The sequence below is a fragment of the Denticeps clupeoides genome, chromosome 9 (assembly GCF_900700375.1).
Source record: "Denticeps clupeoides chromosome 9, fDenClu1.1, whole genome shotgun sequence".
NCBI lineage: Eukaryota > Metazoa > Chordata > Actinopteri > Clupeiformes > Denticipitidae > Denticeps > Denticeps clupeoides.
In genome coordinates this window covers 12,604,889-12,618,438 of record NC_041715.1, presented here as the reverse complement: position 1 = coordinate 12,618,438, position 13,550 = coordinate 12,604,889, and the positions used below count along the sequence as shown (strand labels likewise).

The 13,550-nt window shown below is 48.5% G+C and overlaps 1 protein-coding gene and 1 non-coding gene across 2 annotated transcripts; both read right to left on the bottom strand.

Moving 5' to 3' along the window:
- Positions 1 to 2,143: 2,143 nt before the first annotated feature.
- Positions 2,144 to 2,230, bottom strand: trnay-gua (transfer RNA tyrosine (anticodon GUA)). The gene is given in 2 exon segments: positions 2,144 to 2,179; positions 2,194 to 2,230. It is a non-coding gene; the product is annotated as a tRNA-Tyr (tRNA).
- Positions 2,231 to 6,454: 4,224 nt separating this feature from the next.
- Positions 6,455 to 8,942, bottom strand: sox1a (SRY-box transcription factor 1a). The gene has a single exon (XM_028991221.1). The coding sequence runs from the start codon at positions 8,085 to 8,087 to the stop codon at positions 7,086 to 7,088; it is 1,002 nt and encodes a 333-aa protein (XP_028847054.1). The 5' UTR covers positions 8,088 to 8,942; the 3' UTR covers positions 6,455 to 7,085.
- Positions 8,943 to 13,550: the final 4,608 nt, after the last annotated feature.

Sequence of the window (13,550 nt, the reverse complement as noted above, 5' to 3'; positions counted from 1 at the left end):
CACAGCCCTCCATGGGCTCGCCAGAGGTAGCCTGACTGCCATTAGGTACCAAGATGAGATCCTCAGAGCCCTTGTGAGACCATATGCTAGTGCAGTTGGCCCAGGGTTCCTCCTAATGCAAGACAATGCTAAACCTCATGTGGCTGGAGTGTGTCAACAGTTCCTGCAAGACGAAGCTATGGACTGGCCCGCCTGTTCCCCAGACCTGAATCCAATTGAGCACATCTGGGACATCCAGTAGACTGTCCAGGAGTTGGCGGATGCTTTAGTCCAGGTAGGAGGTGGGAGAAGGTCATTTGTTTTAAGACATTACATCCAAGTTGGACCAGCCTGTAGTGTTTTTTTTTTTTTTTTTTCACTTTAATTTTGAGTGTGACTCCAAATTGAGGGGCCGTGGTGGCCTAGCAGGTAAGGACGCGGACCCGTAATCGGAAAGGTTGATGGTTGTAATGTTTTCATTTCCAATTTTTATAATTGATGTCACATTGAATTACTTAATGATAATTCAACAGATCTTAATATTTCATTATTGATGTATTTATCAATAATGAGCTAGGGCCAGGTGTAAGTACGACACATATATGTCATATTATCACCATAAAGAACCGTTTAAAACACATTTAGATTCTTATTGTGCTCTTGTTGTGTCTCTTTTGAACTGGAGCATCCACACACTTCGGTACATATGTTGGTGTCAATGTGTTGAGGTGACCATCAGACTACAAGAAACTGTCACGAGGACGTGGTGGAAAATGGATGCATTCGCATGACTATAACAAACAAGGGGGGGGGGTGCACAGAACACAATCACAAACTAGCACACAACAAGATGCCATGAACCGACGAAGACGTATATATATACATATATTAACACAATAGAGCAACAGAAAAACAAATGAAGTATAAGGATTAGTGTGTGTGTGTGTGTGTGTCAGCTGGAGAGTTGAACAGTTAAGTGATAGAGTAACCAGTGGCAGGGGCGAAAAGTACCCTCCCATTAGAATGTCATTTCTGCACTCTGCGGTCTTTAAGTAATAACGCTCTGCAGGGTGTGTCATTATCGGCCCCCGCCCCGCCCCGCCGGGCCCCGGGGCAGGTGCGCGCGCTGTCATCGACCGTCCCCCCCCCCCCCCCCTCTTCCTCACCGCGCTTTCTATCACCCCCCCCCCCCCCCCCAAAAAAAAAAAAACAAAAAAAACAACAACAAACACAACAACAGGCAAAATCGATGGCCGATCCATGAACATCAAGTCCGTCCATTGTCGTCCCTCCTGCGCGCGCACAATCAGGCGCAAAGTTTGGCCTCTTTGCGCGAAGCGCTTAGACGCGACGGGAGCAAAATCACAAATAATGCCTCTGTTTACGTTCCGAACCCCGCTGAGAAGCATGGGTCAGACAAGATGAGGGGTAGGCTAACAACTCTCTGCCTTTTCTCTCTTTCTCTTTCTCTCTCTCTCTCTCTCTCTCTCTTTTAATAAACAGATCAAAACTGGTACCTGCGAGTGTTACAAGACATCACGTTCTCTCAAATTTCATTCATTTTCAGATTTAGGTTTTTATGCACGCAGCAGATGAAATACCCCCCCCCCCCTCTCTCGTCCTCACTCTCTCTCTGGTAGATTAAAGACCGTCTAAACCCCTTATTCATATTAGGAAACGCTGGCTGGGAATGTGCGAGTTGACTGTGGATTTTTCCGGAGACGCCACGTGGCCCCGCCCCTAAACACCCGACGTCCGTGGACGGCCGCTCCGTCCCGCTCCGTCCGAGTTGTGACGCCTGCCAGCTACATCCCGAAGGTGCATCTTCCCAGGAGGCCAAAACGATTCACGTGTCAGTCAGGAATACGCGTCCATGGGCGTTGAAGGCACTGATGGCGGGGTGATGGCCGGGAAATGTGACAAGGTTACAACTTTAGATGCTGTTGCTAGTCGCCGTGTGACTTTTTCATTTACAGCATTTATCAGACGCTCTTATCCAGAGCGTCTTACAATCAGTAGTTACAGGGACAGTCCCCCCCTGGAGCAACTAAGGGTTAAGTGTCTTGCTCAGGGACACAATGGTAGTAAGTGGGATTTGAACCTGGGTCTTCTGGTTCATAGGCGAGTGTCTTACCCACTAGGCTACTAAAATCCCTAAAATAAGTCCTTCGAGCCGGAATTGAACCAGCGACCTAAGGATTACAGGCAGTACAACTACAGTCCTCCGCTCTACCAGCTGAGCTATCGAAGGAACAGGCTTGGAAGGGGACGACACACTCCTGCCCCCTTCGCCAAAGTTTAAGCAGAGATCGTTTCAGGACTCGGACAGCTCCGGAGCGTGAAACCCTCTTCACAGGTCACCTCAGATATCATCTGCGGCTTCTTCCTTCTGAGAGGGGGTGTAAAACGATCAAGTCCCGAGGAAACGAGGCCCGTTTCTACCCACGCCGCCGGGGAGGACCGTGGGGATGGCCGCGCGTCACCTCCTCGTCCGCGCATAGGTCCGCGGCGCCGCTTTTGTTCCCCAGTCACGCCAGGAGAGAAAAGGAGAAAAATATTATAATATACAATAACGTCCTAAAGGTCGCTCTGCGCTGGGGCTTTTTTGGTGAATACTAATCAATCCGTAATAAGCGACATTCGACGTTCTGTGAGGTCTCAGAAGACGAGTTGTCACCGTGCACGACAAAAAAACAAAAAACAAAAAAAAAAAAAACCGAAATCATAAAACGAGGGATTAAATGATTGTAATTGTATGCTCCTCTCCCGGTTTCCGCGCGGGACAATGCGTGGTGTAATGACGGGGGAACGACCGCGTCGGAGTGAAGTTCCCGGCCGTCCCGCGCGAAGCGGTTGATCTCCCGGTTATTACCCTGATTAGCGGCCCGCGGGGACCCGCTGCTTTTTCCGGGGTAATTGATAGTTAGGCCGCGCGCTAACGAACGCCGCTGTCTGGCTCGGCGATGGAGAAGAGCATCGACCCGACAAGCTTATTTTATTATTCTTTTTTTTTTAATAAAGAAGTCTAATAATGAATTTTTCACGTTTTCCTTTCTAAAGTAAAACAAAAAATTCCATGCATCCCAGGCTAAAAAGAACCCACATGTTATCTCTTCATTAAAATTGCTTTAGTCATTTGAAGACATTTGAAGTAGAGGTTTGATCTTAATTTATTATAATTCCATCAACATATCATAATCAGAAAACGTTATTAATCCAAAAGGAAATTGCTTATGCTACAAGTGCACAGAGAGACATACATACATTTATGAGCATAAATAAAAAAAATAAAAATAAGTATGCCGTAATGGCTCAAGCAGCATCGCACTTGTTTCTCATGTTTCTTGACAAAATTGCTATTTTTTTCGTAAATGATAATCATCGCCGTCGACATAGTGGATATAACGCTAATCATCGTCACCGGGCCTCATTGAGTTGAGCGAATTAAACTCAATTATCAACATTAAATATCGCGCCGTCTGTCGGTTCTGGATTTAAATCCGCTGTGAAACCCACCAAGATTCTTGGCTGAATTTGAAGGTCCCCACTGGTCCCCAAAATGTCTCTCGTGTTAAACAGGCTTTTCCCGAAGCCCTCATGTTTGTACCAGCTAGCCACCGGCTCGCTTTCGAACCCCGTGAATGGTTGACGCTTGTGGGGAGAAGGGGGGGTCATGCCAAAAAAAAAAGAAGCGAGAACTAAACGAACAAATCGTAACGGGACGTGTTGCTGGCAGTGACGGGCGAGCGGAGTCGGGACGCAGCACTCGTGGGGTGCGGTGCGGTGTGGTCCCCGCCTCGTCCCCCCCCTCAGCACCTCAGGAATTCGCTGAGGCTTGTAATCAGCTTTGTGGCGCCGAAACTTCCCCAACCGCACAGCGCGCCGGACCCTGAATGGGAATCAGCGTGGGGCGGCGCTCCAAGGGCCGGGGCCTGCCAAATTCCAGCGGAGTCCCGCACAATCGCCCCCACGCAGCAGTCCACGGGTGCGGGGGGCAAAGACGGGGGGAATAAAGCAGGAGAGAGAGAGAGAGAGAACAGTAGCCAGATTACAACACCCCCGGTCGGTATCGAACCATCCTATGGGCCACCACCCCCCCCAACAGACACGAACATGTAGAGACGGGGTTATATATTTTACATTTCCCGTGTACCCCACAACTCCCCAAATCGGACATGTACAGCGTCTAATAATCTGCTGTCGAGATCAGGAAATTTGTCTGACGATTAAAGGGCGACATAAAGAATGAACCCACGTGTACATGGTAGATCGGGGTTTGGAACATATTCATACAACTAAAAACCACAACAGGCTGACATTTCTGGTGGCATTCATGCTTTCTTAACAAGAACATGGTGTCTGGTTAGGGATGCCCGGTTGGTGTCTCAGTTAGTCTATTTTTCAGTATGCGAGACTCCTGGAACTTGTCTCCACAGCCACAGCCGATCGTGTCCCTTATATGTAGTCACTCAGGGGTGGGTGGGGTTGAAGTGTTGGGTGGAGTGGGTGTGGTCAGTGAGTTTGGTCCCATTAGCGCTTTGGACAGACATCGGCGTGCCTATCTTGGCGGAGTTGGTACTACATTTCCCATGATGCTTCACTCAATCTTTAATTAGACGGAAGAAAATACGTCACTCGACTGGCACCAGGTTAAAAAAAAGCATATTAAATAAAGTAACAAATATTATATTTCTGTTGAACATAAACGATTGGGACGACTGGTCTTCTGGAATAATCACGGGATAATGCAGGTGATAATGTAATAATTGCTACATATTCATGTACATTTCATATAAACACACACACACAAAACAACAAACCTCACAAAAGACGTTTATTGTCCTTATTAGAGAGGAGGAAATCTTATTATTATTTAAAAATAAACTCTAGACCAGGCCCGTAACCCATGAAGCTGGCCATTTTACATCACCATCAGGAAAACAGCGGCGCCCAATGCATGCCGGGATTTTCGCCGGTTTTTACTTCCTGTCAGTGATTAACTCTCGGAGTTGAAGTAAAGTTTAGTTTCTTTTCTCCTTTTTTTTCCGCGGCGCAGCATCTCAGCCCTTGGAAGGGCGCGGGATTAAGAGGCTGCGAGATTGTTCAACACGTCAACGTGTAATTGCACGATAAGGCCCTCGCGAGGAATTTATTGGCCCGGCTGCGATTCCTATTCCGCCCTAATCTCGTTCAGCACATTCGTTCCGTGCAATCTGTCTCCGTAATCTCCCGCGACAGACCAGCGGCAGCGAGCGGGATTTTTTTCTCTCCTTTTTGGGGAGGGGGGGAGAGGAAAATATGCAGAGGCGTGATAAACCGGGTGCTAATTATCCCCCATTTAGGACAGCGAGCGCGCGAGATCGGGTGGGGTGGGATGGGGGGGGGTCTTCCCACAGTGAAGGAATAGACCGGCGGCAACAAGATAAGGGCATCGCGCAACGAGGCGATTTATTGGTCGGGCCCCCCCAAAAAAAAACAAAAAAAAAAACGATCCGACCCTACCGAAGCAGGAAAGGCCTTTTTTGGGGGAAATTTACCAGAATTTACTCTTTAACCCGGGATCCACCGGCTCGCAGCTTCTCCTTTCCTCGAATAAAACAGTTATGATAATATGTAAAATATGAAGAGTGTATAACAGGGAAAAATATGATTGAAACGGACCGCGTGTGACGTCGACACTTGTTGCTCGGCCTGTGACGTCACGCCCCCAGCGGCGGGGCGATTTGTAAGAGACCTCGACCCCCGCTGACCCGGGGTCAGGGCTGCTGCTCCCCCACCCCACCAAACACACTAATCCCCCAGGAGCCCCCGCGCCGCTGCGCGCGCCACGGTAATAATCGTGAGAAAAGCGGCGCGACGTCCCCAATGGCAGCCGCCGCCACCCCCGCCACGACGAGCACACGCCGAGTAGGAGGGCTACTCTTACTTCTGCACTTTTAAACCAATATTTATTACAGGTACAGAGGCTATTCATAATTAATTCTCCATCTCAAACATATCAAGCGTCATTTACAATTTCATAGTTGTTTCACAAAAATTGCATTCTTAAAAAATTAATTCAACTGTAAAGTAAAATGTTCATTTTAAAAAATGTAAAGGAATTAGTGTGTTGGGGGGGTGTCACCCCCCCCCCCCCCTAATTCTAATTTGGAAAATAAAACATGTATTATTCATGAACGGATTTGTCCTCGTCGCGTGTGATTATTGGTTTTCGGGACCCCGCTTTGCCGAAGCAGATTAAAGGTGCCAAGCAAGTAGTTAGTCGGGACATGACTAATTAATAAGGCCGCGTATTTAAACAAACGCGCAGTTTTGTAAACGACCTGCAGTGGGTCACGGAGCGCCTCGCCTCATTTAACCCACGGCGTCCGTTCGAACCTTTTACTTTTTTTATCAGTGCAAATTAACAAACGAAAAAAAAATATTACCAGTTTCAACATGTCTATTCATTTTTATTTAAACCATGATCCAACGCAATGAACTGGGGGAAAAAATTGCATTTCATAAATTATGTACAACGGTAGCTGTGTGCCAGTCTTTTAAAATATTAAAAGTTATTCACAATTTACAAGAAATTTTACAGCATAGAGGGAATCAACTCAAAATACATTAATTCACGTTTACAAACGTTTTGGTAAATAAGCAGTATTTTTATATAAACTTTTAAAAGACACTTTTCATTGTTATTCATGATGAATGGCCTACGCTATTACTATTATTAATATTTTTTTATTTCTGCTGAAGATGAACTTTTTTTTTTCTCCCCTCTCGCCAATAAAAAAATAATAAAAATTAACACTGAAGTTGAACATGGATTCCGCGTCTCTCTCTCTCTCTCTCTCATGAACGGAATACTTCAAACAATAATTCACTAAAGGGGAAAAAAAAACATAATTCATATGCTTCTTTTTTTCTTCTTTGTCGTCTTCCAAGTCAATCCGAACATCCGATCAATTTTTAAGATAACGAGGCTACCTTCAATTTACAGCAACATCATGATCAACATTCTGTACAAAAGCGGGATGGGGGGGGGGGGGCGTCGATGAGCACCCTAAAAAAAGAGGTAAATATTTGGTTACTCGTTTCTTATGCAGTTTGGTGCGCTTCTAGATGTGCGTCAGCGGGACGGTTCCGTTCACCCCCGCCGCCGCCGCGCTCTGGTAGTGCTGCGGCAGCGCGTGCAGTCTGCTCTGGACCGCGGGGTCCCCGGACTCCCCGGTGGGTAAATACATGCTAATCATCTCCCTCAGGTCCCCCGGGCACGGCCCCCGGGAGTGCGCGCCCACGGGGGGGCTCGCGTTCGGCTCGGACTTCACCAGCGAGCCCAGCGGCGAGGCGACGCCCGAGTTCTGGTGCTGCGCGTACGGGATGCCGCCGTAGCCCGACGGCGACGCGCCCATGTAGCCCTGGGAGTTGGAGATGGGGCTGTACTGCAGCGTCGTCATGTCGTAGCGGTGCATGGGCTGCGGGTTGTGCGGGTGGTGGTGGTGGTGGGCGTGGTGGTGGTGGTGGGCTCCGCCGCTCGGGTGCTGGCTGTAGGCGAGCTGCGCCTCCTGCATCATCGCCGCGGCCGCCGCCGCCGCCGCCACCTGTCCCGAGTACGCGCCGTTCGCCCAGCCGTTGACGTGCGCGTAGCCCGTCCCGGCGCCGGCGCCGTGGACCCCCGGGCTCTCCAGCCGCTGCGCGACCCCCGCGGGACTCATCCCGACGCCGCCGGCCCCGCCGAGCAGACCCCCGGCCAGGGAGTACTTGTCCTTCTTCAGCAGCGCCTTGGTCTTCCTCCTGGGCCGGTACTTGTAATCCGGGTGCTCCTTCATGTGCATGGCGCGCAGCCGCTTCGCCTCGTCGATGAAGGGCCGCTTCTCCGCCTCGGACATCATCTTCCACTCGGCGCCCAGGCGCTTGCTGATCTCGGAGTTGTGCATCTTGGGGTTCTCCTGGGCCATCTTCCGCCGCTGGCCGCGCGACCACACCATGAACGCGTTCATCGGCCGCTTCACCCGGTCCTGGTTCGCTTTGGCCGCGCCGTTCGGCCCCGCCGGCCCCGAGCCCGCGTTCGTTTGGGGTCCCGGGGAGTGCAGGTCCGTTTCCATCATCATGCTATACATTCACCCGGTTTACGAACTTCTCAGCGCACGCGGAGGAAAACACATTCAGCGGGCGGCCGCTCCGGGCTCAGCGGGGAAAAAACACGAAGCAACGTCACGCGTGAAATAATCCACTCTTGGCGTTTGATCTGTTTTCTCTCTCTCGGGGTCTTTTCGTCCGCCTGGATTCGGTCTCGTTTCGCCTCCGAGCCAGCGGACCGCGCGCGCCTCAGAGCTACTTTCTGCGCTCCGGTTGGGAAGTTGGTTAAAGCGGCGGCGGCCATACGACGCGCGGCGACGCGCGGTTAAAACGAGCGCGCGACCAATGGGCGCTCCCGAACCGGAGCGATTTGCATGGGGCTGGGTCACATGACGCGCGCAACGTGGAAAGAACGAGTAGGCGGGGTGCGACGGGGGTCAGCCCCGCCCCTCCCGCCCCGAAAGTAAATGGTGCAGCTTGGTGTTGCCACGTCCGCTTTTTATAAGCTTTTTGTTTTATTTCCCCCAAAGATTCGCTTTCAGGTGACCTGTCGCGGTTTTTTACTTTTTTAAAGGACTTTAGATGACGAGCAATATGTTTTTCTGACACTTTATTATGTCAGAATTACTTGTAACATTGCTTTGTTTTTAAACTTGTTTCCAAACACTTTGTTAGCTGGCAACCCGATATTGCTATTTTATAACGCGCCTTTACGCGTTTTCGTTCCAAACCAAATCAGTCAGGGAACGTGCAAGTAACATGATAACAAAAAGCTCAAATTATAAAAAGTATTAGACTCAGTCGCTGTTTCCGCCACGGGAAAATTCTATTATCATGTGAAATAAAAAAAGAATGCCAAAAGCCACTCCTCTCTCCTGTTCCACAGCCACCCGAGAGTTCACGACCCAAATAAAAAGTGACACGACCTGATTCGCCCCAGGCGGCTGAAATGTGTGTATTTGGATGAGCATTTGTGGTGGTAGATAAATAAATAAATAAATAAATAAATAAATAAATGGGTGGTGGGGGGTGAATTAAAAGAGGAGTGTTGCCGCCGTCTGCTGGCAGTCAGGAGCTGCGGGTGTGTTGTGTGGTGCTGAAAGACAGCGACCCTAAAGAATGTCCATTTTTTAAGTAGCGGCTGTGGAGTTGATGTGTAGCAGGTAACGGGACGGCGCTGCGTAAAATCACGGAGACGTCACCCCGCGGGCGCGCGCACAATTCCCGTTTCACAGCTGACCCGCTCCGAAAAGATCAATCAGCCGCTAATTGAAAGCAAATCAACCAAAAAAAAAAAAAAAACCCTGCCCCGCTGCGCCGCTAACAATTCGGTCGTCGGAATAAATTTGATGGCTTTTTATTTCACTAATGCCGATGCACGCGCGCAGATCTGACTATTAAACCAGCACGACGAAATGCTTTATCACGACGGCTTAAGAGAAAAACGCATTGTTAATACTTAATAACATAATGATAATGAGAAGGAGAGTCGGTGTTAGTAATACTTCCACTAATCACAACAAATAACTGCAGCTGCAAAAAAAATAATATTATATATATATATATATATATATATATATATATATATATATATATATATATATATATATATATATATATATATATATATATATATATATATATATATATATATATATATATATAATTATTTAGGTGCAGTTCAACAAATGCAAAACCTGCATGCTACAGAATAATGCACATATGTTTTCTATAATTCCATTACTATGCGGTGCATTAAATGTTTACGTAGACACTGTTTAGTATAAGGAAACGGTTAATATATATTATTCCAATAATAATAATAAAAAGAATAAATTATAGTAATATTAATTGAAATTAATATACCACCGATACTGTCTTTAACAGTGTTAGTATCGGTTTATTTTACTCGACTGAGCATGCTGATTTATTTGAAAGTTCCAGCACGTGCGAGTGCAGGTCGGGGTCAGTGGGGGTCACGGCGTTCACCCCGTGTCGAATTTGGGATTTTTAAAGTTGACATCCCCGCTCGGTGTCTACGTTCTGGTCTAATTGGAGGTAAATTGCGTGCGCACCAGCCGTTCTGTCGTCGGCCGGGGACGTGAACGGATTCGGTCCGTGGGTCCCATGCCACTCAAATCTCCTTCTCCTTCTTTTAAGAGATCAACTAAAGGGTCTCTTGAACTTGTAAGGAGGCCCGAGAGGAACACGGCGACCGTGGAGACGGGCGTGGAGCTGCAATTCCCCCTCACACAGTCATTAAAGGAAGGAAGGAAGGAAGGAAGGAAGGAGGGAAAAGAAAAGAAAGAGGAACCACCTTTATGTAAATTAGACATACATTCAAGACAGAAAGTCAAATTAAACTGGAATTAATGAACTTATCGTCTTCATTTGTCACCCCCTGTTAATACAAGAAAATACAAGCGACTTCGGCGCAACTTCATACAACTGAATTTATCACTGAAGATTTTTACACATAATAATGAATAATGAAGCAGGTTTACATGCACAGCGGATCCAGATTCGCGCTTTCACTTCATTTGAGACCTTCGCCAGGTGACGGCGGGTCAGAATTACGCCTTTTAACACACATTTTATAATAAAATAAAAAAAAATAAAATAAAATAAATATCGTAAAATCTTGCACCGACTGTAAATAGTAAATTCACAGCGTTCTGTTAGCCAAGAAGAAATAAATAAAAAAAGACACTGAGGGACGGAATTAAGCCTCATTAATTCACCCATAAATCGTAAAATGGCGTAAAACCCGAACCCCCCCCCAGATCCCGATCCTCGGCGAACCCGACGGGTTCTGCGCGTTTTATCCGCGGGATTATGGGAGACCTGATGAATACTGTACGCAGATCACGCTCGGTAACGTACACCAACCTCCGCGTACGCGCACTTTACGCACGAAACGCGCCACGCGACCGAGTTTATGTGTTTTGTCCTCCCGGCGAGTTCGGGTCGTCGCGACCGTGGAATTAAAACGCACGTCATCTCTGCCGAAAGCGTCCGTAAATCGCCGCGCCGATCGTCGTCGCGGGCAAACTTACTCGACTTCCATCGTCCCACCGGTAGAGAAGTAAAAAAAAAAAAAACAGTATTCAGTATTCTTCCTCCTGCTCCTTACACTCTGCGCTAAACCGGGGAGGAGACGTCGCCATCCTCCCTAAAAAAAAAAAAAAAAAAAAAAAGCGCCAAGGCCGGCCGTGGCCAGCTCCCGATCCCACAACTCAACACACACTGAGCACAGAGGCAAGAAAAGGACATTTATTACAGACTCTAAAGACAATTTCAAGTTATTGTTTCTCCTGCGGGGGGGAAAAGGGGGCTCCTTCTTACATAACGAAGCGCCTTTTGTGCGCCGCGGGACAATACAAAACAAGTATTCTAATAAATAGCCACTTTTTTTTTTTGTTCCCTCTCCAGGATGAATGGGACGCGGCGGACGGGATTGAAAGCAGCTGCGTCTTATTCAGGCTCGGGCGGGGAGGGAGGGAGGGAGGGAGGGAGGGGCGGAGGGGGAGGAGCCTCTGTCCCCCGGCCGCGCGCCTCCGGCAGACCCTCGTCTCGGGAGCGCGCGCCACTTGTTACGGCGGCGAGACGGGCGACGAAACGCGCTGCTTTCGGGATTTTTCGAAATGCATTTTAGTTCTTTTCCCTTGTGTCTCATTGCCTTTAGCTATTAAATGGAAATATTTTTATTGCGTTTCAACAGAATCACACATCGCCAGTTAATAGTTTCATTAAAAAAAATGTGATCTTTGTGCTTATTTGAATTCCGGTTGCTGTATTTATGTTTAACCAAACTGGTTTGTGGACTGCAGCTTGTGGACGCATGTCCCTGACAGCCTGTCAGCCTGAAGAGGACCTGAGTTAGAGAGGGACCTCACCGGGGAGGCCGCCATCACCCCCACACGACCCCACCATGTTACATGTACCCCCCCTCTGCACCCTTACCATGTGATCATTGTGGTCGTTTCAAGTTGTTACCGTTTCAATGCATCTGCGGTGAAAACAATTCAGGGACCACCAGACACAATGCACGGTTATGCACACACTTATCACTCAATTTCACATAAAACCGTCAAACAATAGAACTCTCGCTTTTCCATTCTTTTCTTTTTTGGTTTGAAGCGATTCCATTATGGACAGTCTTGTTTCCAGATCGTTATGGCCAAAGACACCGATCTTCAAGACGCAATGCGGTTTGACTAAAGCAATTTGGCGTCTAGGCAGCAGTCGACCGCACTGAACATTAAAGGACTTGCAATTATGTCCCAGTGTTCAAACTTTCTTACTTTACATACAGCTTCCGGATCTCTGGAACACCAGCGTGTCCAGGTGCCACTGAGCAAAGCACCGTCCCCACACACTGCTCCCCGGGCGCCTGTCATGGCCGCCCACTGCTCACTCGGGGTGATGGGTTAAACGCAGTGGACACATTTCACTGTGTGCACCGTGTGCTGTGTTGCTGTGTATCACAAGTGACAATCACATCGAACCGGCAACCTTCTGATTACGGGGTCGCTTCCTTAACCGCTAGACCACCACTGCCCCTAGTGCAGGTGGTACTATGCAGGCGGTGCGATGGCTGCGTGCGTGCGTGTGATGTTGCTGATATGTGAGTATGAGTGTGGACGGTGGGCCCATCCCACGATTACTGACCCCCGGCAGGAACCTGGGGAGCTTTATCAGTTGGGTGACACCAAACCCTGTTAGCCAACATTGCATTAAGCTTTTGGCCGCACGCGGTGAAACATCTCTCCTCGAGGACCCCCCTCCCCCGTCGGCACGGCGCCGTGTTAAATCTGAACCCCCTTCCTCGGCCTCCTCTCCTCATAGGCGCTGTGCGGAAATGCTAGCAGGTGTCGGGGGCCTGTCACCGCTGCCTGCCGCCACAATCTGTCTTCCAAATTTGGCTCCGTCAGTAAACGGCGGGCTCATGCGCCGCTGATCCCCCCCCGCCACCATGGCGCCCAATCTGCCGCGTTAAACACTTGGCAGGGATAATTACAAATCATCCGGTCGTTTAGCTCGTCTCCGCGCTCTTTTCCAGAAGCTGCCGCGCCACAAACAAGCCGCACAACCTTTCACCGACTAGACTCATTAGTATTTCCCAATAATGTACCACTTTGTAGGGAAAACATTTACTCGCTTGTTATTCCGCGATTCTGAATTGGATTAAGTTCAATTATTATTATTACAGCAGCGATGGCACCGAGAGCAGCGATCACTTTATTAATGGAGGTAAGCAGTTGAGCAAATATTTGATTAGCAGGACTAAATCGAATGATGTGTTTCCTCCAAAAGGCCTTCTGTAAGAAAACAAATACATTTCACGCTGTCCCAGTCGTGCAATAAGTGCTAATCGCAGTATTTCAACAAAAGTTGCAGCAAAAGTTTGACAGCTGTGCGGTTTCCTCCTGTCACCCAAAGACACCGGGTCGATTGACGACTGTCCATGGGTGTGAGAGTGTGAGAGAAGGGTGTGTGTTGTG